The following is a 20,683-nucleotide window of genomic DNA, read 5'->3' as shown; positions in this document are numbered from 1 at the left end:
CATGTAGTCAAACCGCATCACGACATCACTACAAATACAGTATGGGATTAAAATCAGCGAACATCAATGTAAAGGCTTAGGCACAGGCGAAAATATTGGCGCTGGGTCAAAAAAAAAATGCAGGGGACAGAATCGTTACCTTGTTTCAGCAACGCTGAAAGGAAGCGATCCCAAACTTTAGACATTCTCTGCCGTTTATGGACATCTTTACTCTGCCATCGCGCCAACTTAATTCAAAATGTATCATGCGCTATGGTGTTCTTCCTGAACAACGGTCCGTGTGAAACAATCAGATCCCTGCGCGTATAGTTCGCATCATAGGAATTTAACAAGGCTTCGAGGCAGAGTTTTTGCCTCGAGGAATTTTTGTAATCGAGTAAATCGAGTAACTCGATGAATCGTTTCAGCCCTACTTCAAATATTGATTATTCCTCTTGCATCATGTCTGTAAGAAATGAAACTTGTTTGTTTTTAGCAGAACTGCCAAAAAAGCATCTGGAAGGAGAGGACAGAGAGAGCGCCAGTGATCCAGAACCCGCAGAATGAAACATCAAGATACTGAAGAGCAAAGTGTTTATTCTTGATTCCTCATTCATTCCTCATGATGAAGAACATGCTGATGCTCACCAGATTCACCAGAAAAATTACACCGGAAAAACACTTTCATGTTCAGGAGCTGAAGAAGAGGCCGTAACACTTTCAACACAGACATGAATCTGAAATTAATTTTAACTTGTTCATTGTTTGAGATCTGTCTCATTACTAGTTTTCATTTTTATACATTTTTGTACTTTAAAGGAGAACTCTGGTCAATTTTAACATTGAGCTCATTTTTTTTTGTACATTTGGAGTGCTGTCAGTACAGAAGTGTTATCCTCTTTTTAAAATTTGCACCCTGTTGACTTCAATGGGGCATGATTTAAACCTGCTTTTAGCCTCTTAACATCCTTGATGTGTCATTACAAGTGCACAGGTCATGTGAGTGATTCCTTCGGAGTGAAAGCGGGTCAATCTGACTGCAGTAGATGTGAAAGATATGAATAAAAATTATGTTTTTTGTCAGATTGACCCGCGTTCACTCCGAAGGAATCACTCACATGGCTGGTGCACTTGTAATGACACATCAAGGATGTTAAAGGACAAATCTAGTGAACACATGGTTACCGAGTCGATCGTTCCCTGAGATGCGTTTTCATGATAATCGAATATAAAGTGTTTTATCTTTAAAAACAGATTAGCTCATAACAATAGTATATGGGGCACAGAGTAAGTAAAAGTAAATCGCTAGTTAATACCACTAACAAGGCTCAAAATAGCCTCACACTAACACGGTAACATAATGAGGGTCCCTACATGCAAACCGAAGCATTGAAAACTTTGTAAGTGTACAGACAGTTTAATAAGAAGATACTTTATAAAGACAGTACATTACGCGTTTACATGCAGGATCCATTTTGGAAAACAGTCTCGACTAATCGAGCCACGAACGCCGTGCTACGTTAGATTTCACAAACGTACAACCTGTAGTCTAATGGCAAGTAGGCTAGCAGTTATACTGAAATAACTTAATTGTAAACATAATTGTGTGTGCTGGCTTCAAGAGGACCGTGATCCCGCCTGAAATGAGAGTAAGCTATTTGCAAAACAAACGGGTTCAGGCAGCATGCACGCAAAGTTAATCCAAACTTTTATTTTGACGGGTTGCCGCGAAGACCGTTGAGTTTTTGTGTGTGTATGATATGACGATAGTTTTTCTCAAATGAAACGGTAAAATGACTCAGATGAATTTCATCATGTCATCATATCGTGACTGGCAGCAGCTAGACTGAAAACAGCGCGAGCATCACTCGTGCTTCAGTGTGTGTGTGTGAGGTAAAAGACACCGCGCGTCTGCGCCATTTATTCACACAGAGACAAACAGAACATGCAAGGTTAATATTTAAATAGTATTTCTGCAGTTTAATATACAAAGAACACTATCTCGGCTACAGTGCTCATAGTAATAAAAGTTAGTCTGGAGCCCCGTGCTTAGATAAACATTGAAGCGACTTAACGCAGCAGCCTAATACTGGGTACCGAATATACCCGGTACTACAGAAATGCTGGTCATCACATTTTCAGTACCGAAGAACCGGTACTTTGACAACACTAGTTTCCCACCTCCTCAGTCTCCCAGTCGTTCTCCATAATCAAGCCACAAACAGTAGGAGTCTAGCAGAGTATGGTTGCAACTTCCTTCTATGACGTCATCACCCAGTTGCTGTAAAAACGCGCTACCTTGAAGAAACCCAATACATCTTATTTTAACGTATTTTAAGACAGAAATGTTTACATATATACATATTGAGCACTTTAATTTACACATTAATTGGTTGTGATGGTTAACACTTTAATTATTGTTTTTGCCACAACAGTCTAAAAGACCATTTTCACCTGAGATTCAGACACAGAAAGCAACCTAGTGCTACCAGATGTGGGCCGGATCTGGGCCGACACTATGTTGCTGTCTGGGGAGCCAAATTACTAAGGGGACAAAAATACTTTAGAAAGATGGCAGCTTCATTATTTATTTTTACACAGAGATTGGTTGGTCTGTTAGTAAATCTGTTCAATCTTTGTTGCATAATAAACAAATGGAGACCGTTGTCTCCAAAAAATGGGGAGAAGCACTTTTCATGTTTTTTTTTTATGTTAGACCGTCAAAACGACAAATAAAACGCCTGCTCCGCCCTGGCCTCCTGTCCTGCTGCAATCTCCAGGCCCTCTTCCTCTCCATGGACCTGGCCCTCCATCCCTCCATCCCTCCATCCCTCCCCCAAGACCGCCTCCACTCCACCACCCTCCTGGACTGTTGTTCACTGAGGAGTGTCTGGAATCCGCTCCTTAAGTGGGGGTCTCTGTTATGATTCCTGTCTTGTGTTCCCCTTGTCTTGTGTGGACATTTATTATTTCCTTTGTAGCTTTTCCTGTTTATTAGTTAATGATTGTTCAGGTGTATCTTGTTTCCTCATTACTTAATTAAGCTTGTTTGTCCATATAGCCCTTGTGTTTCACTTGTTGATTATTAGTTGTTATAAGTGTAATGATTGCCACTGTCTCTATGATCCCCCTGGTTTTGTTCTTCGTGTTATGTGTTTTCTGTTTTATGTGTTACTTTATTAAATCACCCTGTGTTTAGATCCACGTCTTCGCCTGCTTTCCTCAGTTTCGTTACAATCAAATTGAAAACGAGCTCGTCTACCAGATTTGATTTACTACATGGAATTAGACATGGCTGTTCAATTTATGAGCTGGTCAATTACTTTCTGTTCATCTTAGGACAAGATCATACTGAGTCAACTTGCAGATTTACTTTCCAAAGCAGATGGCCTAACTCTGCTACATCTCTTTATGTTGATGCTCAGACTTCCAGGATAGTTCACCAATGTTTATTTCATTTATTATGGAAAAATTAGAAACACTATATCAGAAAATCTGTAGTTATAAATTCTTATAAAAAAAGGTATACTTAAAGGGATACTTCACCAATTAGCATTAAGTTTTGTATCATTAGAAAACCTGTAGTATTTTCAAATGCCTGTGCTTCCCTCCCTCATCTTTTGCTTTGCCTTTTATTTCAGACACTCCAAAGGTTTAATATTTACATTTCATATTTGTTGTTTCGGATGATCTTGTGACTTCAGCTCAGAAATATTTGACTTGCTTTGTTATGAATTTAATTTGACTTCTTGGAAAATGTTATATACATAAATGTAAGTTTGCCATTAACAAACCATTTTTTTGTGTGTTTTTGAAAGAATTTTAAATGCATATTGAACACTAAATACTTCACATTGAGCTTATAGTGAGTTTTTTAGGATCATTGTCAGTTTTGAATAACTTTAGTGCAATGATTGTAATATTTATAATCATTTCTTTATTTCTAGATAACTGTATTTTAATGAAGCAGAATAATGTTAGGATTAGCATTAAAAATTATTCATGAATTGTCATCAGTTACTGTACGATCAATATATAGACAGACAAAAATGCTTAGAAGTTTAATTTATTATAAAAAGAAAGCAGATAAGCTCCTCCCACACTGGAATTCATCATCAGTGAAGCTCCTCCCACAGCAATTACATCATCAGTTAAGCTCCTCCCACAGCAGTTATCCAATAAATGCTGTAAATTCCCATCAGCTGCAAGTGAAGATGAGCATCAGAGCATCAGGAAGAGCTGAAATCTGCAAAGACTGAGTTTATTAAAGAGGACAGTGAGAACATGAGTGATCCAGAACCCTGCAGAATGAAACACACTGAAGATCCTGAAGAACAAAGAGGTTGGTGTTTATTCTTCATTCATTCATGATGCTGACGAACATTCATGTTAGAAACATTCAATCACATTTAGATAAACAGTTAAACTATGAAACGGTACAGAATGTTTTTTGTTTGTTTTCAACAAATGGTCAGTAAAGGGAGGTTTGAGACCTTTGTATATTGATTGTCAACATCAGATCAACCTAAATACTAATTTAACAGTTTTATTTGACATATATTTTATATCTGGTTCCCAATTTGCGACAACGTTACCAGAATTTTAGTCATTTTCAACAGTTTACAAAATATTTTTTTTAGGAGTCATCAGTAAACACCAAGTAACTGATAAAGTTTTTGTCAAATATCATACAAGTTATTCATAGTTATAGAGATTCTTCTTACATTAACTTTGGTGACAGGATTGATGAATGTGATCAACACTGTAGAATGTGTGTAAAAACTGAGACAATGGATGGACAAGATTAGGCTTGTTCGACTTCATGCAGCTCTGCGCAGACCGATCGCGGCTGACTTAAAGCAGTGCATGCCGGTTAGAAATTTTGTCCGACTTGATACAGCGCCGACGCCACGTGACTGTGACGTATGCCATCAAAGTACCGCGAGAGCGATTTGAGAGTAGCCGGAGAACTCAGCCAGCGCAGCTTCTCAAGAGCGGCTGCACTGGGCTGCAGGAGGGCTGATGACGACACAGCTGTTCCACGATTGGCCGGATTCACTGCATGACAACGATCACGTGTGTTTCGTTTTTATTCGAAAACCTAGTTCCTCTAAAGCTCTCAAATCAGTTTATAATAACAGTGAACACTCTTTTCATGTCGTTGTCATGTTATATTGTGTCATGTTTATCAAATTAAAACTGCTTAAAAAACGTAGACTCCACTTCATTGATAGTAGCTTATGTTGAACTTTATTCTTGTTCAAACAGACGCTGGATGAAGCAGTAGGCTACATAAAGTATTGAATGAAAATGTCTCTGAAACATCTGTGCATTATTTGGCAAATATTGCATTTATTTCACTGCAGCTGTGGTAAAGTATGCAAACACCACGTGAGCGGTCACTATCTATGACTACGGGAACCAGAAAGTGTCCGACTTCACGTCTCCGTTTGCAGCTCCTCCCCGCCTGCACGCGGCTACTCTCGCCGATCGGTTGCATCCAGCCGCAGCCGATGTCGAACACACCTATTATTTTCTTGTCTTCCCATCATGCAGTAGAAAGACCACAGATGATGTCATTTCCTGGGTGTCACAGTTTTAAGTAGGGCTGCACAATAAAAATTCGAAATATCGCAAAGGCATATATCGCGATATGCATATCGAAACGGCTTGCAATAACTGGGGTCATGAACAAAAGACAAAGAGAAAATCACTCACTGCTCTTGGCTGAATAACTTTTTGTAGATTTAACAGGAATCAGTATTTAATTCATATAGTGAAAACTAAGCAGTGTTTTATTTTTACATTTGATTATTCAGTTTCTGTTGTTAAATAACCCTAATGTAGGATAACCTGAAACCATAAACCCCGTGGTTTACACTGATGTTAAAATAACACTTCTAATGTTACAGTAAAACACTGATGTTCACTGTCAGAAGCTGTAGGGATGCTTTCTTGTCTCAAAAATAATGTGAAACACGTATGTTGAAATGCTCTATTTTTGAATGGAGGAAAATCATGTCAGGTATAACAGGGTTGAGTGAAACATGTAGGACACAGATAATACTAATAAAATAGTTAATTTAAATCTATTTAAAGCCGAGGCCGCTCTACACTTTGAGCTTGTGAAGTTTCTACAGACACTGCAACGGTCGTGAAATGACGTCACATTCTGCGGCAGCTTTTTTACAAACACAAGTTCAACATATAACAAATAATAATAATTAAAAATTAAAAAAATAAACAATCCACTCCACTTGAATGCTGAATGCTTGTGTTATTTCTCACAGGGTAATTCACTTGAGCTTGTGTTTCTGGTGTCCCACTTTCACATGCGCATGAATGGAAGTCTATGAAGGAAAAGTCTAGTGTGAAAAAATATGGCAGTATTGTATATTTTTATGTTAATATCATGCTAGATAATTGTTATATTTATCAAATATATTTAATGTTTTCTAAAGAAACATGGGATTTGTGCCTATGTTTTAAAAATAATAACTGGAAGATACATTTACCTCATTCTTGGAAAGTTTCATGGGCATATAAATTTATAAAAGGCATCACATTATCATATTTTATGACAGTTGCCTACTTTCTACTATTACAGCAGGGCTCACTTTCATGTCCTTTCACTTTATATTTCTCTTTTAATTAATTTTATTAATACATTTTTCTTTCATGTCAGGCCTGATGGAAGTGGAGGAGGAACATCATGTCAAACCTGGAGGAAAACCTTTGAGTCGCTCAGAGACTAAAAAGACATTTTTAAAGAAAAGAGGAGCCAATAAATCTACAACCTGCACTCAGTGTGGAAAGAGTTTCACACGCAAACATAGTCTTGAGCTTCACATGAGAGTTCACACTGGAGAAAAGCCGTTCACCTGCACTCAGTGTGGAAAGAGTTTTACAACCAAACAACGTCTTGAGCGTCACATGATGATCCACACTGGAGAGAAGCCATTTAAGTGTGATCAATGTGGGAAAGATTTCAGTCAATCTTCACACCATAAAGAACACATGAGGATCCACACTGGAGAGAAGCCATTCATGTGTGATCTGTGTGAAAAGAGATTCTCATACAAAAGTTATCTTAAAATTCACATGAGGATCCACACCGGAGTGAAGCCGTACACATGTGATCAATGCGGCAAAACATTTCTCTGTGCATCACACCTGAAGACACACCTGACAGTTCATACGAAGGAGAAGCCACATTCATGCTCTGTGTGTGGAAAGAGTTTTTCACTGCTGCATACTTTACAGAATCATGAGAAAATACATACTGGTGTGAGAGAGTACATGTGCTTTGAGTGTGAGAAGACTTTTACTACAGCTAAACATTTAAAAGAGCACCAGAGAATTCACACTGGAGAAAAACCTTACAAGTGTTCACACTGTGACAAGAGATTCAGTCATTCATCATCTCTGAAAACACATGAGAGGATCCACACTGGAGAGAAACCTTACAAGTGTTCACACTGTGACAAGCGATTCATTCAGTCGGCAGATAAAACAACACATGAGAGGATCCACACTGGAGAGAAGCCATTCATGTGTGATCAGTGTGGAAAGAGTTTCTCTGATAAAAGTGACCTGAAGCGACACATGAAGATCCATACAGTGGAGAAACCACATCAACGTAGTCTGAGATCACGGTAGGGGTGCACGATATTGACAATGAGTGATATTGCGATATCGATAATGAATATTGCGATATCGATATTAATTTCGAATTTTTTTTTTTAAACATGTAAAATTACAAAAGTTATGGGAAAACGCATCAAAATAGATTCATAACAAATAAAACAAGTTTTCTTACAACACAAGGTTTATTTCAACTGACAGTCTTATTGGACTGGTACAACATGAATAAATACATAATAACCATGTCTATAGAACAGGACATGTTTTACTGGTTGTATGTACACTACAGTATAAAAACTATAAATAAAGAGCAAGTCTACAGAACAGGACATGTTAGAAACAATCAACATAAATCTAAAAAAAAAAAAAACAAGTAAAAAGAAAATGTCATGATAAACAGGGTCCATCAACAACCGTGTAACCTTTAGACGGCAATTTGCACTTTTCCCCGGCAACTCACAGGTAGAGGTTTGGCCGTATGGAAGGGGCTGTTTACACCTGGACACTTCATGCGTTTTCTGTGATGGGATAGCTATCTGATTGTGAAAAGACCAGGTGTAAATGCCCTCCGAAACACATTCGAGGCGGATTTGAATCCGATCGCACTCAAACCACTTCAGGAGGAGATCTGGGCCGCATTCCAGATGAAACTGGACAAGTGTAATTGCATCTGGTTGTTGACGGCGATTAGCTTTGGAGCGAGAAGCAACTCTAGAGTCATATTGAGAGAAACAAAGTGTCTCCCCTGTTCTTTCTGACCACTGTGGGAAATCTGTAGCATGGAAAGTTAACCCTCTCCAAGAGGCGTGTGTTTTTTAAAAGAGGTGCATGTCGGACGGGACACATCATAAACTAAATATAGCATAATTATCGGGAGACTTTCGATATATAATATCAGGCAACGTGATATCGTGATAATGATATTGAGTCTATATATCGTGCACCCCTAGATTGCGGCGAGTAGTTTATTTTAATGTGCTGAGCAACACAGTCTCTTCTGTGTAAGTTAGACACACATCACCCTATAGCCAAATCTCTCCTCTCCACCTATAGCCGGTGTGTGGTGAGCACAGGACACTTTGTTGATTGATTGATATCTATTAACTCGTGTTCAACCAACAGGAATATCTCATTTGTCTATCAGTTTAGATCAATGTAAAAAACACAAATTGGCTCTCTGACAGTACCATTTGTTTATTCAGTACCATTTGTAAAACTAAACACTTCAAAATGTAGGAAAACTTATACTTGCCAAACCAATATATTTATTTAAAAAAGTACTATAAACAGTAGATAGCAGCAGAGGACCGCTTATTGACTTATAAGCCATTTCCACTCCATAATATTTTTTTCTAGGGCTTCCACTAACGACTATTTTTGTAATTTAGATTAATCTATTGACTAATCTACTGATCTATTGAATTTAGTAAAAATTTGTATTCAAACATAATATAAAAAAAATAAAAAATAAAAAACAGTAAATATTAGTTAAAAACAATAAGTCTGAGAAAGTCAGCATGTTCTGAATGTCAATATATCCACATGTTCTGGGCTTCTGTTCAGCACAGCTGGATGAAAAAAAATAAACAGGACTTCAGAAGTGAAACTCCAAATAAAATCCAAATTTCTATGAAATCCTTTTTTAAAGCAAAAGTAAAGTAGGGCTGCAGCTATCGATTATTTTAGTAATGAAGTATTTTACCAATTATTCAGGTCCATATGGGGTGAACTAGACAATTACCTAGAGCGGCACTTTTGTAAGGGTGGCAAAATGTGTACCAACCGGGAATGAACAATTCACAAAATAGGCTATATGATTTGCTGAGCTGCACCGCCCCACCCCACGCTCCCTGCTATCAAGAGTGAGACATGAGTCATCATGACTGAGTGATTGGAAGTTCGGATCATTTTACTGACTCTCTTTCATACGGATTACACAAGCAGCAGTCTGTTTTCTTTCGTTTTGAATTGTTCTGTTTAAAAGTAGACATTTCAAGCTTTCTATGTGTCTCAGGTCTGTGAGGCAATTATAGGCTACCTTATAGTTTCGGTTAATTTATGAGATCAGCTCCAGTTCACGCGCCGGCTCCTCCGTGTCGTGATTATTTTCTAATATATTTACTTCTTATTTATTAAATCCAGGCAATTGGTTGATGAAACATTGATTAAAATTAAGATACAATTAATTCAAAACGAAATTAAATTTAAAGACAGGCTTTGTGCTCTCTGTTTGAGGTCTCAGTGAAAGTTTTAAAGCAGTCTTTTAGTGCCGCTTTCAGAGCGCTCGCGTCCGTAACAGAGAACTGTCCTGTCTGTAACATTGTTTTTTGTTTTTTTTGCAAAATACATTTCTAAATAAATGCAGCTTTGGCTGTAGATGTTTTTTTTTTCTTCATGACGCATTTTTTGACTGATGAGAATTATACTCCGGAGCGACTTATAGTCCGGAAAATACGGTAAGTTATTTATTCTTTCTGTGCGGCCCGGTACCAAATGTCCCGGGAGTTAGGGACCCCTGGTGTAAAGAGATTTGCAACGGTAATTTGAGGAGCTGAAATGTGATTATTTGGAAAAGTGCTGTCATGACTGCTTAAAGAAAAATGCCAGCAGGCATTGCCTCCTGCATAAACTTTAATATTGTTGACATTTTGGGCACACTCGCGTTGTGCATAGCATAGACTATTGGTAAGTCATAATTTGGGTTTTATTGAACAACACTGTTAGGTTACATGATCAAGATCACTATTATTTTGTAATTACATGTGATTAGCCTTAGTACTTGAAATATTGATGATTCCTCTCGCATCATGTCTGTAAGAAATGAAACTTGTTTGTTTTTAGCAGAACTGCCAGAAAGCATCTGGAAGGAGAGGACCGAGAGAACGCCAGTGATCCAGAACCTGCAGAATGAAGGGAGCTGAAGAAGAGGCCATAACACTTTTAACAGAGACATGAATCTGATGTTAACTCGTTCATTGTTTGAGATCTGTCTGATTAGTTTTAATTTTTATAAATGTTTGTACTTCAAGTAATGATTGATTAAACCCATTATAATTTTATCAACAGCTGCTTGTTATTGTCCAATTTTATTGTCTGCAGATTCTTCTTGCTTCAGGAATAATTCCATAATTTTCAGTTCTGAAAGCCAAGTATTACGTTTGCTTCTGGGGCTTCCCAGCAAACACAGAACGTTCCCCTAACATTTGGTATTTGGTTCCTGTTTGGTTATTGTTTTGGGAACTAAATAATAATGTTCTAGGAATGCTCTTTTTATTTTTTTGCAACAATAATATAATGTTCCCAAAATGTTGCAGGATAGTTATTTTTAACAACATAGAAATGTTTTATATTAACATAGAAATAGTTACCAAATATAGAACGTTCCCCAATGGTTATTGTTTATATAAATATGTAAACTAACTTTCCAATTAAAACGCTGCCGATGTTTTTGTATAATGACCTGTACAGAGCTCTGAAACTAGTTTTTTGCAGTATTTAATAAAATGTAGAAATCATAGCACAAAAATCATAAATTCTTGGGTTTGTTTATATCTTCATTTACTGCACCTCTGCTCTGCACACGCTTCTCCAAGACACGTTGTTGTACACACTGCAGTGTTTCCGGGATCTACGTCAGAATGCTGCCTCGTTATTGGACAGCTCATGCGTCAGGATCACACGCATGCGTTGTGCTGCTCACGTGACTAGCATCTGTTGTGGTCAAAGTCCTTTTTGGTTCAGGTCTCAAAAAAGCTCTCAGAGTCGAAGTTCCAGGTCAAAAGAATTAACTTTATTGACAAGCAACAAAGTGAGATGCCAGCTGGACATCTGAGGGTTGTTCCATAAAACAAGATTAGAAAATAAGCCAGGCTTATTTTGGTTAGTCAGACTTATTGTCTGTGAATTCTGTTTCATAAAGCAAACTTAAAATAGTTCAAACTCAGTTACCCTGGAAACTTATGCTGGGAAACTAGCCTGGTCCGGGGCAGGCTAACTGTCAGGCTAAGCCTGAGTTGATGCTTAACCAGAATACCGTTTTAACACTGACCCACTGGGAATGTGATGATATTACATCGGACTCTCTGGCATGCTGTCATTTTATTTCATGTAGGCCTAACCACTATCAGTCCAACAATGAAAACAAATGCACTTTAAAAATAAATGTAATTCGAACATACAAAAAGTGAAACAAATGTAAAGAAGTAATTGTAGGCCTATTTGTTTAGTTGGTGTGATTTTTGTAATGAATCAATTAGCCTAAATGTCTATAAATAGGGAGCTCCACCCGTGTAGGAGGACGCATAGTCATGGCGTGTCCTTTCATTGATGAGGTGGTGGATGAGGGAGCGATAATCATACGCAGGGCATTTCAAAGAGAGCAAACTTTCAGGGACAGGGCAGACCCGTTGGCTTTTTCTGACTACTACCTGCATGAGCGGTATAGATTCTCGAGGGATAGCATATATTTGCAGATTACTGAGCCCACACATCGCAAATAGCACACGGCGCAATAAAGCGCTCACAGTCCCGCAGACTGTGTGCATTGCACTTCGCTTTTTTGCCAGCGGAACATTTTTGTACACAGTTGGAGATGCAGAGAACAAAAAGCAAAAGCATCGGTTTGCCGCTCTGTACGAATTGTGTACCTGTCTTTAAAAAAATTACTCAATGTGTTCATCACCTTCCCTGGCCACAGAGCGATTCACAGTATTAAACAAGCCTTTTATGGAATCGCTGGTAAGTTCAAAGAAGAACTATATAGAAAATGGAAATATTTATTGTCTGTTAATGTAAGACATGGCAATTGACAGACAAACACTTAACTTTTGTAGCTTTCCCAAATGTTATCGGAGCTCTGGACTGCACCCACGTGCGCATAAAGCGCCCGTCTGGTCCGCATGAAGCAGACTTCGTTAATAGGAAATCATTACACAGCATCAATGTAGAGGTACAGTACAGTCCCACTGAGATTATATTGTAGGCTAGAAGCGATTGTTCTTTACAATAAGCTGGGCACCTGTGTTCTATTCATTGCAAATGCATTAACAATTCTCTCTCTCTCTCTCTCTCTCTCTCTCTCTCTCTCTCTCTCTCTCTCTCTCTATATATATATATATATATATATATATATATATGTGTGTGTGTGTGTGTGTGTGTGTGTGTGTGTGTGAGTAAGTCCAGTGTAGTGACCTACATTTTTAATTATTTAGATGATTTGTGATGCAGACTGCATCATCACAAATGTAGAGGCAAAATGGCCTGGCTCAGTGCATGATTCCAGAATCTTTCGGGCCTCTTCTCTTTCCCACCAACTGGCACAAGGTATGTTAGTCACTTAACATATAGCAAAAACTACAGCTTTAAAAAAACCTTCACCAAAATTTTTTTTTTATTCAGGTCAATTCTCAGGAGTTTTGCTGGGAGACAAGGGATATGCATGGGTCCGTGTAACGCTTCACAATTCAGTTTTCAGACCATACAATGCAAATGCAAAAATGAAAAATTGAAACCAGACATTAATTTTTCTTGGTTTTCCAGTTACATTATCAATGGATATTTGCATTTTTCTCCCCTTTTTCAATTTTACTTTTGCTAAATTGTGACTTCAGAAACAAACATTCGAATAAATGAAATCTAACCGATTTTCTATTTTTCCATTTTTCGTCTTGTAATTTGTGCCGTGGGCGGTACCATTAGCACGGGGGTGTGGCCGTGGACTAACTTTACTATCATTTCATTGATGTAACTGCTTTATTTACACTGCATGCACGTTTGAGGAGAAGTTTAAAAGACGGAACACAGGACGACATTTTTCACCCAAAGTGCCATCATTTTTATTATTAATAGTCTGTGCTAAATTATAAGGCAGTCTCGGACCGGCCATCGTGAGCAGCCGGGAAAAGTGAAATCCCAGTGGCCTGGGTATGATTTGGCACATTGCCCTTGTTTGTATTTACCTATCCATTTTTACTTTATTTTATTAATATATAGCTATCCTTGTTGTTGTTCATTTTACATGGTAGGCCTACAGTAGCCTAGGCAGCCACAACCATGAGATCCAGACAGTTCATTTTCAGTGCAGCAGAACGGGGGTGGCTCGCGAGATCCTTCACGGGAATCTAGAATAACGATAAAAGTTATAGCCTACTAAGCAAAAATATAGAAAAAAATAACCATACCCCCCCCCCCCTCTCGTTTGTAGGCTAATACAATATTTAATGTCTATAGTACTGATTCATTATCGAATGGCGAATTTAATGTGCTCGAATAAATAAATAAAAAACAAGCTGGGCAATGTGCCAAACGTAGCAAGATATTTCTGTTTATTTATTGAAAATAAATAAATATTATTGCTCTTGATTTGCAGCATAGTTAGCTATAGCCTATCGCCTCATATCCCAGCGAACTGCTTCTATTGTAATGAAAGTTCTACAACTGTGCTAGATTTAAGGGCATTTTACGGGAACGAGAAGCACAGAAACTCGAAGCGGATGCCGTGGTAACGAACAATGCCCGCTATAGTGAAAACATCTGCATCTTTATTGTATTGTAGGCTAGGCGAGAAACGAGAGCTAAAAACCTAACAAAAAAAAAAAAAAAAAGAAGAAGCTTTTTTCCTATATTTTCGCTTGGTAGTATTTTTATTAATAAGGTCAATACAAAACAGGTAGGGCAATGTGCCAAATCATATCCAGGCCACCGGGATTTCACTTTTGCCGGCTGCTCCCGATGGCCGGTCCGAGACTGCCTTATAATTTAGCACACGTAGACTATTAGCCTAATAATAAAAGTTATGGCACTTTGGGTGAAAAATATTGTCCTGTGTTCCATCTTTTAAACTTTTAAACTCCTCAAACGTGCATGCAGTGTAAATAAAGCAGTTACATCAATGAAATGATAGTAAAGTTAGTCCACGGCCACACCCCCGTGCTAATGGTACCGCCCACGGCGCAAATTACAAGACGAAAAATGGAAAAATAGAAAATCGGTTAGATTTCATTTATTCAAATGTTTGTTTCTGAAGTCACAATTTAGCAAAAGTAAAATTCAAAAAAGGGGAGAAAAAGGCGAATATCCATTGATAATGTAACTGGAAAACCAACAAAAAAGAATGTTTGGTTTCAATTTTTCATTTTTGCATTTGCATTGTATGGTCTGAAAACTGAATTGTGAAGCGTTACACGGACCTGCATGCCTGCCTTATCTCTTGACTCCCTATCAGGAGACGCAGACTGAGGCACAGCACAACTACAATATTGCCCATGCACGCACAAGAGCTCGTATAGAGATGGCATTTGGGCTCATCAAGTCAAGGTTCCAGTGCCTGAATTACCTCAGAGTGATTCCACAAAGGGCATGTGACATTGTAGTTGCATGTGTTGTGCTACATAACATTGCCTGCCTGAGGAGAGAGAAGCAACCAAGGATGGTTGTAGAGCAAGACTGGGACATTGAAGGCATTTTTGATGACAATGAAATAGGCAGGGTTATAAGAGACAGTTATGCCAATAATTATTTTAGTTAATACTGTCCAAACCATGTTAAAGGTTTTCACTTTCCCCTTAATTTACCAGACACACAAGTCATATTTTTTTTTTTTTTTTTTTTATTTAGGTTGAAGCTGCCTGTTGGGGGTGAAAACATACAATTAAATGTGGTCAAAAAACAAAAAGGTCATGTGTCATTGTTTTAAATATGGCAGTTATACTTGCATTTTTCTCAAGCTGTTGGATTTCCAGCTCCAACTTTCTCATCTTGAGTTTTTTATATTGGATGTCAGTATCTATGGCCTCCATTTGTTTCAGGAGATACCTTTTGTAGACTCCCTTTATGTTCTGGGTCTTGTAGGAACAGAAATTTATTTTATTTTTTTCAATTTGATCTAGTGCTCTTGGCACTTTTTTGTATTTTCTTAATACTCACTTGGTCACATGTCGTCCCAGACTGAGAGGGCTCTAGAAGGGTGTCAGCATCCTGTTGCCAATAATGGAAATACACACAATTTAGCACCTCACAGGTAGGCTATTAAATATATAATGTGCAAATCTGTGCCTACCTCAGGCCTCCTTGAACACACTGACACAGTTTCCTCATCCTCCTCAACTGTAGATGGGCCTTCAACCTAAAACCATTAATTAAACTTGGTTTAATAAATCACCACTTGACAAATCAGTGCTTTAAACTCATACTGTCATACTCACAGGGTTCAGCATGATGTCTGGTGGATCCAGAAAGCACACAGAATTTGGCATCACTATAAAACAAAAATATTTAGTTAGGAATGGAAGAATAAAAATAAATAAAATAAACAAAATACCTTTTAAGTAATGATCTCTTATACTAGATGGAATGGATCCAGATGCTGTTCCCCCCTCTATTCCCTCAATGACAGGCCTCCCTTTATTCAGGTCTAATGCCAGCTCCTCTGCAGGAGTAAAGTTGGCTGTTGGTGGCCCTCCCCCAGTGCCAGCAACCTCACTCTTCTTTTTGGCAGCTGCAATTATTAAACATCATGAGACTGAACAGTTGTACATCAAGCTGGCTATGCTTAAGTACTTACATAGATTTATACTTTATAATTAATACTTACCATTCTGAACAATATTTTTATATTTTATTTTCACCTGCTGCCATGTTCTTTTTTCTTCACTTAATTTGCTGCTGTAAAAGTTACACACACACACACACACACACACACACACATGTATTGTGACAAACATTTAATTTAACTTTAATAAAATATAGTAATGTAGGCCTACATTAATTGCTACTTACGCATTGAGACGATCAGCAATTTCCTGCCAGCCTTTTTCTCTCGTTTTATTAATTGCTGCCGTATTTCCTTTTTTTGTAATCATGTGTTTAAATTCTTCGTAAGATTCGAGAAGTAATTGCTGCTCAGTTGCCGTGAACATCGCTGCTCTCTCTTTCCCTTTAGTTGCCATGTTAAATTGATGAATCTATGCTCCACCATCAGGGCTTCTTAAGAATAGCGTGCACGCGCAATTATCTAGACTAGATAAACCTGGTTCAAATTAGTGAGATTTCGTGAACTTGAATTACCTTTTATGAAACCGCCTTAAGCCCCAACTGATTTGTTAGGTTAATTCAAGTCGGGTTTTGGAGCTTAATCCCCGCTTTTCTAAGCTTCTTTTATGAAACAACCCCCTGGACATCTAAAGTTACCAAATTTTCATTTGAAAGTGAAGTATCCCTTTAAACAGATTTAAATAAAGTAATTTGTAAATAACGTAGTTAAATAATAACAATAATCATCTTGGATAAGTTTCATTTAAGTTTAGCAACTAAATTGTCCGATACAGGCACTAATGTTAAAACGTGGATGTTTTACATATCTTAATGATAGTTAATAAACTAGTCTTAATCAACTTTTTACAGAAACCAGGATGGAGCTCATACAAAACTTACAATGTAACCTGCATTCACAATAGTACAATTCATTTTCATGTTTGGCTTAATTGTTTAATAGCCTATAACTTTCTATGCATAGCCTACCCCACTATGTTTTATTTGCTATTAAATAAACTTACATGGCTATTCAGCAGCACAGCATCAGTTGTCCAAAATAAAATAGTTATCCAAAATAAACAGTTCTGTTCAGCAGTGCTGTCACTGTCATAATCTGTGTGTGCCTGCCTGTCTGCCAGTGCCTGTCTGCGTACTGTGGTACTACGTTCACGCATGCTCAGTCAGGATAAACTCATGATCATCGGTTTCTTAGATGGTCGGACGTGTCCGAAAGACACAGTTTTCGGTTCAGTGTACTGGTGATTCGAAACTGCAACAATTCTTGAGAATCGCTGTAGCAAAACGGCGCTGTTCGCGCTGGCGCCTCCATATGCTTGCGAACCGCTCTTGCTGTACTTTAATTAACTTATTTAGAAATAAGCTGTTCCTGAAAATATCAACACAAAAATTAACACAAATAGCCTAAATGTTTAGTTTGACAGTTTTACAAAACATTAATTGTTTAAAACCTTTAAAATGTAGCAGTTGTGCTTTCATGTTAATTATTTTGCTGTAATGCTTTATAAACAACATTCATATTTCTCAAAGTTAGATAGCCTAATTAAATCTGTGTTCAATTATTTATGTTCATGTTGCATATGTAGCTTCTTGTGTGTACGGTATATATTCTGTTTGCTATTATGCTATTTGTGTGTATATTTGGAAAAGCACAATTTAGTTTTTTCTTAACAGTATTACAGTAAATGCCTAAAAATACTTGCAAGGATAAATTATAAATAATTATACATTAAAAGGATATAGTAAGAGGAATATAGAGCAAACTATTATCTCTTGTTTAGGCTTTTTATTCTACTAAAGGCTCTCCGGTAAAATGTTTTATTCTGTGGCGGAAACAAAGCTTCCATACCTCCTGGCCTCTTCCTCCCATCCATCCTCCCTGACGCGTACCGTTACGGTAGGGCCGACTCAGCTATCGGTAGGCGCCGGCGTTGCCGCGGTAGCCTAATCTGAGAAAACGTTTTGGAAAAGACGGGCTATGGACCCAACCAACTCTATAGGAGGGGAGAAATCTATCACATGGTACAACCCATGCAGAGGCTGCGCACTGCGCTGTCAGAATGCGGAATGTGTGTAGCCCTAATGTAACTAACGTGACACTGAAATGTGAAAAAAAAAAAAAAAAATTCCTCGACCGGCCCAATTGTGAAGCGGCCCACCGGGAATTCTCCCGACTCTCCCGATTACCCACTCTGGGCCTGGCCTTATGATATATTAATTTATTTTAGTCATAAAACCAAAACAGGTTGAAAAACAAAAAGTTATTTAAAAGTCATGTCATCTTAAATTCCAATGTAGTGAAACCGCTGTCGTCAGGGGGTGCTGCAGCCTGCATTGTAAGAGGAGGCGACGGCGCTATGCAGAAAATACTGCGAGAGCGATTAGAAAGCATATGGAGCCATCAGTTCTGTAATCGCTCTCGCGATACTTTTATGTCATACACCGACCGAGTCGAACATGCCTCTTTCGAGAACCTCTGGGTGCTTCTCAATATCCTCGTTTCCTCGCTCCTTTATTTTAAAACTCTGATATCATGTTTTTATGTGTATAAATTATAAGGGAATATACCCAAACTTTCTGACAGTGTGATCTCTCTATGGGTTATGTGATGTCATTTTATAAAAAAATATAAACTGTATTAAAGTAAAAATGATGGATAAACATGTATTTGGAATGGAATTAAATAACAAGTTCTTTGGGTGTCTTGTTCATATAAAAGCAACAGAACTTAAATTACATCCAGTTTTACCAACACTGTTCATGAGCGTGAATCCAGCGATATTCACCTGTGATCTCACAGGTGTCAGATCCACTACGAGAAGAGAGAACTGTCCGGCTTGCAGGGCCGGAGTGGGGCCACTTTTCAGCCCGGGAGTTTCAGGCCCAAGACCGGCCCACTTTTTCCATGGTGGAATTCCAAATTAGCACTTTTTTAAAATTGGATAAATGAAGCAACAGTTCAGCTCGTACTATTGTGTAGTTAGTATTAATACCATGGGTTAACAAATAATGTAAAGGTTAAATAATAATTCACTTAGACTTTAAGAAGCATAAGAAGCAATTGCAACTTTTTCACACAATTCTGACGTTATATTTCGCAATTCTGACTTTATATTTCGCAATTCTGACTTTATAACACGCAATTGCTACTTTATATCACACAATTCTGACTTTATATCTTGCAGTTCTGACTTTATAAGCAATTGCGACTTTATTTCACACAATTCTGACTTTATAATTTGCAATTCTGACTTTATAACACGTTTTATGATTTTATATCACACAATTCTGACTCTATATCTGGCAGTTCTGACTTTATAAGCAATTGCGACTTTATATCACACAATTCTGACTTTATATTTCGCAATTGTGACTTTATAACACGTTTTATGACTTTATATCACACAATTCTGACTCTATATCTTGCAGTTCTGACTTTATAAGCAATTGCGACTTTATTTCAGGCAGTTCTGATTTTATATCTTGCAATTCTGACTTTATAAGAAGCAATTGCGACTTTATATCACGCAATTCTGACTCTATATCTCACAATTCTTTATAACACGCAATTGCAACTTTATTTCAGGCAATTCTGACTTTATATCTCACAATTCTGACTTTTTAACACGCAATTGCGACTTTATTTCAGGCAATTCTGACTTTATATCTCGCAATTCTGAGAAAAAAAGTCAGAATTGCGAGATGTAAACTCGAGATAAAAAGTCGCAATTATCTTTTAAAATGTTTTATTCTGTGGCGGAAACAAAGCTTCCATAGCCTACCTCCTGGCCTCTTCCTCCCATCCATCCTCCCTGACGCGTACCGTTACGGCCGGCCCAGCTATCAGTAGGCGCCGGCGGAGCCGTGGTAGCCTCCCTGAGAAAACGTTTTGAAAAGACGGGCTATGGACCCAACCATTTCTATAGGAGGGGAGGGGAGAACTCCCTCACATGGTACAACCCATGCTGAGTTGCACGCTGTGGTGGCAAAATGCGGAACGTGTGTATCCTAATGTAACTAATGTGACATTGAAATGTAAAAAAAAAAAAAAAAAAAAAATTCCTCGACCGGCCCAAAAGTGAAGCGGCCCACCGGGAATACTCCCGATTCTCCGAGAAGCACCTGGCTGCAGCCTGCAGATTTGGGCGGGGGTGCACCTGGGGCGGGGCTGCACGTGCAGCCCCGCCCACAATGCTTCTCATTGGTTAGTGGCAAGTGATGACGTCGATCGAGGCGGGGCCGCATCTGGGGCGGGGCTGCACGTCTCTTCCCGCCAACATCTCTTCTCATTGGTTAGTGGCGTGAAGTCATGACGTGATTCTAACATGTTTTCATTTCCGAAGTTCAGAGGAACCCCCGAAGATGGCGCTCTGAGTGGTTGTCTTTCCCGATCTCTGCAACAGAGTGCTCTTTTTTGTTAAGTTAAGTGACCCTTATCAAGTTTGATTTAATCTTAATCTACTTACTATTCGCACTGTGTAAGTTCGGGAAAAATGTCAAAATCCCAAAGGAA

At 38.2% G+C, this 20,683-nt stretch overlaps 2 protein-coding genes across 5 annotated transcripts in view; both read left to right on the top strand.

The window, feature by feature from the left end:
* Positions 1 to 20,683, top strand: part of LOC308692821 (uncharacterized protein) — a 69,157-nt gene that overhangs the window by 18,408 nt on the left and 30,066 nt on the right. The window lies entirely within an intron of this gene.
* LOC308693786 (uncharacterized protein) lies at positions 4,154 to 10,780 on the top strand. 4 transcript variants are annotated; one of them, XM_081370883.1, is made up of 3 exons: positions 4,154 to 4,325; positions 6,665 to 7,634; positions 10,465 to 10,742. In XM_081370883.1, exons 2-3 carry the CDS (start codon positions 6,670 to 6,672, stop codon positions 10,532 to 10,534), a joined length of 1,035 nt encoding a protein of 344 aa, XP_081227009.1. In that variant the 5' UTR covers positions 4,154 to 4,325; positions 6,665 to 6,669; the 3' UTR covers positions 10,535 to 10,742. The 4 variants fall into 4 exon arrangements, with proteins under 4 accessions (XP_081227009.1, XP_081227007.1, XP_081227010.1 ...); XM_081370881.1 differs by having other exon boundaries at positions 4,187 to 4,321; positions 10,465 to 10,684; XM_081370884.1 differs by having other exon boundaries at positions 4,189 to 4,325; positions 10,468 to 10,684.

Source organism: Scardinius erythrophthalmus, assembly GCF_964197995.2.
Source record: "Scardinius erythrophthalmus genome assembly, chromosome: 1".
In the NCBI taxonomy this organism is placed as follows: domain Eukaryota; kingdom Metazoa; phylum Chordata; class Actinopteri; order Cypriniformes; family Leuciscidae; genus Scardinius; species Scardinius erythrophthalmus.
Note: the sequence above shows the minus strand (reverse complement) of the source record. Positions and strands in the feature narration are given on the sequence as shown.